We start from the raw sequence: 10,012 nt of genomic DNA on the forward strand, positions 1-10,012 counted from the left end.
GCGCCCCCTCCTCTCCACCCCGCTGGAGTGCCGGGCGCCCCCTCCTCCACTCCGCTGGAGTCCCAGGCGCCTGGGGCACTCCCCCTCACCCTCTTCAGGTAGAAGGTGAGCAGTAGTTTGACTGTGTTGAGCAGCGCCAGGAGAGGGCAGTAGAAGCCCCCTACCCAGACCAGCGTCTGCCCGTACACCAGCCCCAGCACCTCCTCTGGAACCTGGAACTCCATGGTCTTTACCAGACGGCCCAGACGGCCCCCGCACATACTCCCCAGGAGTCTGGAAAAGAAACGAGAGGAGAAGCCGGTTCTTGGCTTGCTTTTATCCAGTCCCCGGTTTTCCCTTCAACTCTCAGGCTTGCCATGTCCCTGGCCTGGACACCCAATGGGCATCCAGCACTCCTCTAACCCAATCCCAAGGGAGAGGAGGCGGGGTCTAATAGAGGGGCGGATCTCCCAGAACTGATAGAAACAATAGATTTCGGGAATGGAGTATGGGGCTGGCCAGAAGAGGAAAAAAAATCTCAGGGGAAGGGAGGAGGAAGAGGGTAGGGGTCGCTAGGAAGGGCCAGGGGGAGGTGCGGGTGACGGTGGGACTGGAGCGTACTTGCGCGGGAACTGAATCAGCAGAGGGACCGCCAGGCAAGTCAACAGGTCAAACAGCAGCAACTTGTACATCTCTTGCCCCACTCGAGTCTCCCAACACTGGGGATGCGGTTGAGGGTGCGTCAGGTAAAACCCAAAGCCTCACTCCCCTTCTCCTCGTCCCTGCCCCCTCGGGGACCCTGCATCCCTGGCCCTTGCCCCTTGAGGCTCCAGGTGTCCTCTCCCCGTCTCTGTTCCTTGGGGCGCCAAGGCGTCCCCTTTCCAGGGCTGGCCCTCCCCCTCACCCCCACCCTGGGAAGTCCAGGTGTCCCCAGCCCTGGCCCCTTCTCTGGGATCCTGGCATCACCGGTAGTATGCTGTAGTCGTAGCCGCACGTGGCACAGGCCTCAGCCTCGGGCTTGCCCCCACAGGTGATCTGATCCCAGAGGGATACCAGCAGGACCACGAGTGAGACCAGGCGGAGAAACACGGTCCTGGGTAGGAGGAAGGGAAGGCGGAGTGTGAAGTGATGGAGGAGCCCAAACTGGGAGTCTAAGGCGCTCGGTCTGACCCCCCGAGCTGGTCCCTCCGACTGGGCCACCTGAGAAGGATGAACTGGATCTGGCGGCTGCGCGTGTAGCCCTCGAGGCTGGTGATGAGGCTGAAGACGGGCGGCAGGATAAGGTTGGCCGTGGATATGAAGATGGACGGCAGATAGGCGATCAGCAGCTTCAGCAGCGGGGTTGCCTGGACCACGGGATCCTCCTGAGGTGGGAGAACGCGGCTGGGGAGCAGACCTGACAGGACTCTCCGTCCCTGCCCTCAGGGTCTCAGCTCCCTCCAGAGCATTCCATGTGCCCCAAATCCCGGCCCCGTTCCCCCGCCGCAGGCTCTCTTGCACCGTGTCTCTTGGTCCCATCCCGTCGGCATCTGGGCCACACCTGTAGATTCTTGTGGGGGTCCGTCGCCTGGTAGACCCCATAGAAGGCTGCCCCGAGCAGAGCCAGCACCAGCAGGTTGAGCAATATCCTAGTCATCCACAGACCAGCCCGCTGCGCCCCGGTCCGGGCCTCTGCCTGCTTCCTCATCGAGGCCTCCTCCAGTTCCACCTGTGGAAGCGATGGCGAGAACCGACCTCAGGCGCGGGGGCCTGGGGGAAGGCTGGCAGCTGGCCCTTCCCTTGCGCCTTCCCTCTCCATTCCCTCCCTCGGCTCATGGTCCTGTTCAAGTCTCCCCGCGCTCTCAGTTTCAAATTCCTCCAGCCTAAGTCCTGGTCCTCCCCCTCGGCTGGGGCCCCCCTGGCCTCCCAAGCCAGTGTCCCACCCCTCGAAGTTCTGAGCCCCGCCCCCTATGCTTCTGGGCCCCTGTCCATGGTGCTCCTCTCTCTGCCGCCCTGGAAGCACCTGCAGCTCGTAGCGTATCGCTCGCCTGCGGAGCTCCACGGGGCTGCTGCCCTGGAGTCCGAAGTCCCAAGCAAAGAAGACACGGTGGCTGTAGCTGGTCAGAGCCCCAGACTCACTCAACAGGGTCTGCTTCAGTCCTGACATCGACCTGGGGGAGGGTGGGGTGAGAATGGGGCTGAGGGTACTGATTTATGGGGAGGTTGGGGACTCCAGAGGCTGGGAAGGAAGGTCTGGGCCCAGGGTCCTTGGAGAATCCTACCTGCGGAGGATCAGGAAAAGGCAGAGGAGGCCAGAGACAAATGTGGACAACAGGTAGGCGACTGGCAGCTGGAAGGTGCCACCTCTTAGTTGGACTGGGTAGAAACCATAGAAAAGGGGGGACCACTCCAGATGACCCTGTGATGAAAACAAAGGGCAGGCAGAAAGACAAAAATGGCCAGTGGTGGGGTCATACAGAAAGGGGAGAGCCCAGGATGGGAAATCAGGGGACCGGGGACTGAGACCGGAGCCCACACTCTGCCTCATCAGTGACCACTGGTCACCCTTGCCCTCTGACGGCCTCAATTTCTTCCTCTAAAAAGTGACTGGATGCAGGATGTCTTTCTGCTTTGAAGTTCTGTGGTCTAATTCTAGGGAATAGTGCTGGGATTGGGGTGGGGGAGGTATTCAGGGTGAGGGGATTCTTACCTCTCCCGAGAGCAGGTTGGTGAGGTGTGTGACATAGTCCACAAAGCCCTGGGGCACAGGGTCATAGGAGCCACAAGTCTTAGTGACCCCTGATGAGGGTGGTCCTGGGATGGGACCCAACAGGAGGAGAGGCAGCAGGGTGAGAACTCCTTGGAACAAGGCCCCCAGAATGTTCAAACCCAGCAGGAATCGAAGTAGTCCAAAGTAGGCCTCAGTGCCTGCTCCATACTGGCCTGGAGGGAGAAGGGGGATGTTAAGGATACCACTGTCCAGCCCTCACTGGGAGACTCAGCTGTCCCATCAGTGTCACTCACCCCCAATCTTCATCAGTATGCTCCTCCAGGGTACCAGCATCTTTGGGACTCCAATCAAGCGAGCCCAAACTCTGCCCACCAGCAAGGCCCCCTTGGATCCCCGAATGCCTGGCACTGGCTTTGCTGGCCTGCTCAGGGCTTGAAGCCTCCTGGGGAGAGGTGAGCAGAGACACAGGGACTTGAAAAAAATAGATGGAAGAGGAGAGAGGAAAAAACAGTGCCAGGCAGGGGGATAGAGGCATGGAAGAGCCACCACCCCTCAGAGTTAGAGCCAGAGCTAGAAAGAGGGGAAAAGACAAGGCAGACGCTAGGTTAAGGTTAGGTTCTCACCACAGAAGCTTTTTGGCCTCCATGGGCCAAGGCAGCTCTCGAAGGGCCTGGGATTCCGGGGGCTTCTCAGGGGATGCCATGGGGGCAGTTTGCCATTGTGACCAGCTCTCCTGCCTGCTCTGCTCCAGGGGTGGCTCCGGGTCTCCCCAGGGACGGATGCCCGGCCCTCTGTATCTCACTGTGGCCGAGCTAGGGAGCTCGCTCAGTAGGGCTGACAGTGATGGGCCTGAGGGCAGTCAGGAAGAGAAAGGACTGGGAGGCTCCAGGGGCTCTGGGAAAACCTTTCCCCAGCCCCCACTGTTCCCATCCTGAAGTATGCCCTTCCAGAGGAGAGAAGGGGGGCAGCCGCATGCATCCACTCACCTAGCTCGTGTCTCCACAGTCTGAGGCAAACCTTTCCCCAGGTGATCCCAGGGTCCTGTTAGTCCCACCCCCTCAGGGGTCCCCAGATCCCTTTGTGGGTCCCTTCTTTGGGGATCTAAGCCTTCCCTCCCCACTAGCTTCTATTCACTCTGATATTTAAGTTCCTGCCACTGGGAGACCCAGGCATCCCCTTCTCCATCCTCTCAGGATTCTGAGCATCAGCTTTCCCTGGGGGAACCAAGCCTTCCTCATTTTTTATAGTACCTAACAACTCCTCCCCCAGCTTCTCAGGGTTAGGGTTCCAGCATCCCCCTCCCTCCAGCCTAACCCCCTAAGCTACCCAGAAATTCTTTCCCTAGACCCCACCCCCTCTGGGGACCCTAGACTCCCCTCCCTCCGCTACCAGGACTTTGCCCTGGGGCTCCAGGCCACTTCCTTCTTCCTTCGAGAGGGCCTAGGGACAGAGTCTGAGGTTATGGCCCCCCCCCCTTTCTGGGGACCCTTCCTCTTCCCCACCCCAACCCCCACCAACCTGGGCCAGGCCCCCGGGGGATCCAATCCTCCCCAGGTCCTCCTCGGGCCTCCATTCTTGTCTCTGTCCCTGGGGCTACAGCAGGGCTGGAAATCTGAGTGCCCAGGTAAGGCCAGGGCGGGGCTGGCCTGGCCGCTCCCACATCTGGAATCATTCTCCCAGCAGCACTCTGGGCGCTGTTCTGTGGCCCTAAGGGCATGTGCTGCAACGCCTGCTGGGGGTGGTAGTCCAGGGCCCACCTTCCTGGCAGAAGCAAACTCTGTTCCTCCTTACTCGCAAACAAAAGGAAAACTCAGAGACAGGGAGGTCTGGGTCTCCCAGGATCTCAGAAGCCACCAGCTTCCCCTGAAGACAAATACCAACAAAACTTTTGTCCAAGGCTCTTTATTGAGAAAGTTAAAATTTTCCCCCCACGGAGCCGGCCTGGGGGGAGGCTGGCATCGGGGTTTCCAGCCATATCAGCCCCCAGGAATAAGGCTCATCACGTCCTGCTCTCTCAGGGACCCAGGGGGCCCGATCCTCCTGTCTCTTCTGGGATCCAGGCTTCCGGGTCTCCAGCCCCCTTAGCCTTCAGGCCACCTGGGGATTCTGGTGTCCCCTCAAAGTTTGGGGGAGCTCAGTGCCTGGACTTGCCCTGCTCAGCCCCAGGGGTCCCTCACTCCTCTCGTAACTTGTCTGGGGGTGTGGGAGGCTTGTTTGGGGGAGTCTTGGCTTCAGCCCTGGCGCCCCCTCCCCTGCGACCAGGGCCCCCTCCCCCCAGGGCTAGCCCCAGCCCCAGGCCTGCCAGGGCCAGAAGGTGGATGCAGAAATAGATGGAGGCCCAGTAGCGGAGGGTGTCCTGTAGAGAGAGCAGGACGAAGCCCATGCACATGTAGTCATAGGCCCGCATCTTCAGAAACCAGTGTGCCCAGTCCCAAGCCTGCTGGGCCTTGGGGTTGAGGCGGTTGCGAAGGCCCGACTCCAGGCAGCCCTCGGCAGCCAGGCACAAGGGGATGGTCAGGAAGCTCAGGTAGTAGCCAGGGTGGATGCCGTGCCAGTAGGCGCTCAGCAGCATGGTCCAGGCACTCCTGTAGGGGTGGGGGGCAGGGTGTCAGAGGCCCCTCACGCCCCTCCCCCCATCCCCACGGCCGGTGCCAGCCCCAGGCGGCTCACCTCAGCACGTAAGAGCGGGCTGGAGCGCTCTTGTAGATATACTGAGCCAGCCACCACTGCACCGTCATGTTCCAGTACCGCATCCCATCCCGGACACGCACACAGAAGTCCGTCCCGTGACAGTCGATGTTGCGGATGGTCTCGTAGTCATATTTGGTGGCTGCCGCAGCTTCAGGGCTAGAGAAAGAGCCTTGGGGTCAGGAGGGGCTCCTGACTCCCCTTTCATGCCTTCCAAAGGGGCCTGGCTGGGGCCCTTTCACTACTACAGTTACTGTGTGGGGGTCATCCCCCTTGGGTATCAGGGGAGAGTGAGACCTTGATAATGCCACCCTCCAGGGCCCCCACAGCTGCCCAAGGAATCCTGGAGCCCAAGCCTGTGCCAGGTTACTGAGGTGAAGGGTAGACTTGCCCCTTGACAATAGGGCCCAGGGAAGCTGACAGCAGCCAGACTTCCAAGGCCCTGCCTCCTGAATCTTCTCTGAAGGCTTGAACAGGGGCTGGAGGCAAGGCCACCCCACAGGATGGGGCCCAGCTCAGCTCGGGAGGGCTATGGCCATGCTCCTCTGGACCCCTAGGCCACTATAGCTGTGAGGCGCCAATCCTGCACGGCAGCCTCATGACCACCAGGGAGAATCCTGGGGGCAGGGGTGTCGAAGACCACCCTCCTTTGGCCACAGGATGGCCTGGGCTTTTCCACTGACCATGGCCAGTGGGGGGGACAGTCCTCCAACAGCGAGGGAGGAGCTAGCCTGAGACACATCCTCCAGGGGGCCGCGGTTAGTGGGGAAGAGGCTGCCCCGATTAGGTCCTGTGGCTAGGCTCAGCCATGGAGACCATGGATGCCATGCCTGCCCGCAGAAGGGGCATCCCTTGGCCCCGGTGACTCTTTGTGGAATGCTGACCTGTCTGGGGCAGGGCAGGGCTGGGTGGGGCCGCCCCCAGCCCTCGACTTGGCCCCCACGGGGTACGCCCCAAATCCCGCGGCTATGCAGTCACACTCAGCTGCGATCCAGGCCACATAGAAGCGCATTCGGAATGCAAAGAAGACGGGCACCATGTAGAAGAGGCGAAATGCCACGGATCGGCTGTAGAAGGCATCTTCCCGTACGGCCTCCAGGGGGAAGAGCCAGGAGGACAGCAGGAAGAGCAGCCCGAAGAAGGGGGCAGGCCGGGCCCGGAGCAACAGCGGCTCCAGGCTGGGCACCGCTGGTCCCTGGTGCAGCCAGTCGTGGTAGGTACGGTAGCGGTAGAAGGGGCCTGCCAGGGAGGAGGGGAGGTCAAGGACGCTGCGGACCCTCGACAGAAGACCAACACGGCAATGGCTACGCGGGTGATCTCCCGCAAGGGAGAAGCTACCAACACTCTTCCCATTGCACAGAGGAGGAGGTGGTGGATATGCCAGGGGCAGGAGTGGAAGCAGCACCCTACCCACTGGGCCACACTGCCCGTCCCAGAGCCCAGCTGAGGCAAATGGAGGCAGGATGCGGCAGATCTGGAGGCCCTCCAGGAAGAAGCACCAGCTGAGTGTGACTTCATTTTACCAAGGGAGAAGTCAGGCCCAGGGATGTTAAGTGACTTGCCTAGGGCCCCTGGGCTGGTAAGTGTCACAGGTGGGATCTAAACCCGGCTCTTCCTGATTCCCCATCCAGCAGTCTAGTCACTAGAAGATCACAGGGAGGCATGATGAAACAGCAGGCATTCTTAGTGGACCACAAGCTCAACGTGGATCAGCAGTGAGATGTGGCAGCTAAAAGCTAATTTGACCTTGGGTGGTGTTGGGTTCGGTACTGAGCACTGCTGTTCAAGGACACAGAGAAACTGAGGGGGGCGCTCCAAGGAGGGCCCTGAGGATCGGCAGGACAGCCTGGAGAAGAGAAGGCTCAGGGAGGACATGGGAGCTCTTCTCCAGCAACCGAGGAAGTCAGTGGGCCTGCTGGCCTCCCTAAGGAGGAGGTCGGGCTGGCTGCCTCCAGACATGCTGCATGCCCCCTAACTGGAGGTGACAGCCAGAGAAGAGAGAGCCAAGGACAAAGGGGGCAGATGCAAGGTGACAGACACAACACGCATGCCGCCGGGCAGGGGTGCCTCACCCGTGAGGAGGCCCACGTAGCAGTAGCTGTAGCTGAGCGTCTGGGGCAGTGAGGGCACGGCAAGAAGCTGCCCCACGGGCGGAGGCTTCGGGGGGTCTTCCTTCTGTGCCCGCAGCTCCTGCACCTCACTGGCAAGGCTCACCAGCTGGGAAGGGCACAGGATCAGGGCTGGGCCCGGCATCTCCATGCCCCAGCCCACCCGGCCCCGTCCGCCCCAGGGAGCTCCGGGAGGCAGCAGGAAAGAGCCCTGGCTTCAGGTCTGGAGGGCCAGCCTGGGTTCCAACCCCACCGCTGAGCCTTGCGGCCTTGGCAGTCACTTCACCTCACCAGGGCTCAGCTTCCTCGTTTGTAAAACAAGGAGCTGGGCTTCACGGACCTGCAAGGTGCCTTCCAGCTCCAGCCTGGATCCGGAGTTGAATGAAGAAACCCCAGCTCCCAGCACCCCCGCAACTAAGAACCCCGACGCAGCCTGGTGGCCAGGAGCGGAGTGGCCGTCGATGGGGAGTCTGGGGGAGCGGGTGGTCCTAAGGGTGCTGGGAGCTGCACGGAGTCCAAAGACCTCACCTTGAGGGTGAGCAGCAGCTGCACGGCATTGGTGAAGGGCGTAGGGGCCGGAAGCCCAAATACAGTGACCATTCGGAAGAACAGGAGATAGAGGAAGGTCCAGGCCAGGGCCAGGGCGTGGCAGGACCTGCCCAGAGGAAGGGGTGGGGGGCGAGGGACAGAGAAACAGAGACAGACAGAAAGACACCAGCACGGCTGTCAAGTCGGGCCCTTCCCAACCGGGACCACGGAGACAATCTGGGGCGGCCACGCGGGGAACGGGACCCTGGAGCCCCTGGGTGCGGGTCACCAGAAGGAGTGGGCCTAGCACGTCAGCGCCAGCCTCCGCTGCGGGGAGGGGGGCCGGGCCGGCCAGTTACCTGGGCCAGGTCTCCATGATGATCCAGGTGCCAAGGATGGTGACCAGCGAGTGTAGAATGTGGGGCCCACAGGTGAGCAGGGTCAGGGCCACACCCACCCCTGCCGCTCCCCATTGCTTCAGCCCGGGACCTGGAGGTGAGCAGCGAGGGTAGTCAGGACAGGAACGCTGGCCCCACCTGGGGGGGCCCCCTGCTCTTCCCTTCCCCCACCCGCCCTCTGCCCGATCCGGGACCACAGGAAGGGGAAGCGCCTCACCCGCTTTCTTAAAGAGGAAGCCCACAGGGATGGAGATAAGGAGGATCGCAAGATACTTCCACTCCTCCGGCGTCATGTTTCTGAGGTGGGGGAGCGGGGCCTGAGCAACCCATCCCTTCCGGCCCCGGGCATGCCCCTCCCCCATTCCAGGGGACCCGTCCACTCCCCCATCCTAGGGGGCATGCACCTCCCCCCATTCCGGGGGGGGGGTATGCTCCTTCCCCCCACCCAGAATGTCCTGGACATCCCTCCCCCATCCCCAGGGGCCCCAGTGCATGCCCCGCCCCCAGCGTCTCGGGCATCTCTCTTCCCTCAGCCCTTCCCTGCCCGCCCTGGGGTCTCCGGCCCTGCACCCCGGTACCCCGCCCCACCTGCAGCCCAGCAGCCCCGTCCGGACCCAGGCCCAAGTAGCTGAGGCAGCCTCCCTGCCCCGTACAGCCCTCCCCCTCCTGCCGCGGGCAGCCCCTTCCGGATCCGGGGTGGAACCCCAGGCGCCCGAGCAAGAGCCCCGGCTCATTAAGCCTGCGGCCCCGCCTGGCAGGACGGAGCTGGACCGGAGAGGGCGGGGAGGGGCGGGACTCTATGCCCAGGGGGCGGGGCTTCAGGCTGCTGACCTCTGACGGGGTGGGGCTAAGGGATGAGCCACTGACGGGGGCGGAGTCGGGCGACGAAGCATTAAGGAAGGGGCGGGGCGTTGGGGAAGGGACCGGCCCGCGGAGTAAGGGTTCTGACGGGGCGTTGCTGAGGTCTGAACTCTCGAAATGGGGCGGGGCTGGGGAGTGAGTTACTGAAAGGGGCGGAGTCTGAGGACGGGGCATTGGGAAGGGGGCGGAGCTGAAGCCCGAGCGTTTGGAGGGAGGGGATGACGCTGAGAGCCGGGCTGCTGAAAGGGGCAGGGAACGAAGGCGGGGCGTTCGGGAAAGGGGCGGGGCAGTAGGGGGCTCGAGCTCTCAAGGGGCGGGGCTGGGGCTGGGCGGGCGGCCGGCGGCGGGGGCGAGGGCGGGGCGGGAGGGGCCTCCGGACGCGCAGGAGCCGGAGCCCTAGCTGGAGCGGCTGCGCAAGCCGGCTGCATGCTGCTGGTGGAGGTGAAGGCCGGGCAGGCCCTGGTGTGGGGCGCCGAGGGGGCGCGGACGCTGCGGGAACGGCTAGGCGTGGGGGGCCGGCCCGTGGGCAGCCTGGCTCGGGGGCCGCGGCAGAACGCGCGCCTCGGCCTCCCGCTGCTGCTGCTGCCCGAGGAGGCCCGGCTGCTGGCCGAGATCGGCGCCGCCACGCTCGTCACTGCCCTGCGCCAGGACCCGGGCCAGCGGGCCCAGGTACCCCGTGGGGAGCACGGAGCAGGGGAGCCCGGGGACCCCGAGGGAGGGGGCGCGGGGCCGGGGAGCCC

The 10,012-nt window shown here is 63.2% G+C and overlaps 3 protein-coding genes across 6 annotated transcripts in view; 1 reads left to right on the forward strand and 2 right to left on the reverse strand.

The window, feature by feature from the left end:
• TMC4 (transmembrane channel like 4) overlaps positions 1-4,476 on the reverse strand; it is a 5,938-nt gene extending 1,462 nt beyond the window's left edge. The window contains exons 1-11 of the mRNA XM_027860494.1: positions 4,208-4,476; positions 3,313-3,538; positions 2,983-3,131; positions 2,669-2,901; positions 2,241-2,377; positions 1,982-2,129; positions 1,520-1,687; positions 1,180-1,343; positions 946-1,072; positions 601-698; positions 90-273 (exon numbers count right to left, since the gene is read on the reverse strand). Of these exons, the coding sequence (XP_027716295.1) occupies positions 90-273; positions 601-698; positions 946-1,072; positions 1,180-1,343; positions 1,520-1,687; positions 1,982-2,129; positions 2,241-2,377; positions 2,669-2,901; positions 2,983-3,131; positions 3,313-3,538; positions 4,208-4,406 (1,833 nt within the window). The 5' untranslated portion in view covers positions 4,407-4,476. The remainder of the gene's footprint in view (positions 1-89; positions 274-600; positions 699-945; positions 1,073-1,179; positions 1,344-1,519; positions 1,688-1,981; positions 2,130-2,240; positions 2,378-2,668; positions 2,902-2,982; positions 3,132-3,312; positions 3,539-4,207) is intronic.
• A 99-nt stretch (positions 4,477-4,575) lies between these two features.
• Positions 4,576-9,111, reverse strand: MBOAT7 (membrane bound O-acyltransferase domain containing 7). Of its 3 annotated transcripts, XM_027860495.1 has the most exons (8): positions 9,000-9,111; positions 8,629-8,708; positions 8,373-8,502; positions 8,014-8,140; positions 7,450-7,594; positions 6,262-6,616; positions 5,360-5,536; positions 4,576-5,274 (listed from the first exon to the last, which is right to left on the reverse strand). In XM_027860495.1, the coding sequence occupies exons 2-8, from the start codon at positions 8,702-8,704 to the stop codon at positions 4,863-4,865; spliced, it is 1,422 nt and encodes a 473-aa protein (XP_027716296.1). In that variant the 5' UTR covers positions 8,705-8,708; positions 9,000-9,111; the 3' UTR covers positions 4,576-4,862. The 3 variants fall into 3 exon arrangements, with proteins under 3 accessions (XP_027716296.1, XP_027716297.1, XP_027716298.1); XM_027860496.1 differs by lacking the exons at positions 8,014-8,140; positions 9,000-9,111; XM_027860497.1 differs by lacking the exons at positions 7,450-7,594; positions 9,000-9,111.
• A 572-nt stretch (positions 9,112-9,683) lies between these two features.
• Positions 9,684-10,012, forward strand: part of TSEN34 (tRNA splicing endonuclease subunit 34) — a 2,147-nt gene continuing 1,818 nt past the window's right edge. The window contains exons 1-2 of one of the 2 annotated variants that reach the window (XM_027860571.1): positions 9,699-9,931; positions 10,010-10,012. The exon at positions 10,010-10,012 is cut by the window's right edge and continues 197 nt beyond it. In XM_027860571.1, coding sequence (XP_027716372.1) covers positions 9,699-9,931; positions 10,010-10,012 — 236 coding nt within the window. The other variant, XM_027860572.1, reaches the window with a different exon arrangement.

Source organism: Vombatus ursinus, unplaced genomic scaffold (assembly GCF_900497805.2).
Source record: "Vombatus ursinus unplaced genomic scaffold, bare-nosed wombat genome assembly UNPS02014198.1, whole genome shotgun sequence".
Lineage (NCBI taxonomy): Eukaryota > Metazoa > Chordata > Mammalia > Diprotodontia > Vombatidae > Vombatus > Vombatus ursinus.

Coding starts and splice junctions, on each gene's coding strand:
- MBOAT7 (XM_027860495.1), bottom strand. CDS start 8,704: ATGACGCCGGAGGAGTGGAAGTATCTTGCGATCCTCCTTATCTCCATC. Junction 8,503..8,628: donor CTTCCTCTTTAAGAAAGCGG/GTGAGGCGCTTC, acceptor GCTCACCTCCAG/GTCCCGGGCTGAAGCAATGG. Junction 5,537..6,261: donor CCCTGCCCTGCCCCAGACAG/GTCAGCATTCCA, acceptor CTCTTTCTCTAG/CCCTGAAGCTGCGGCAGCCA.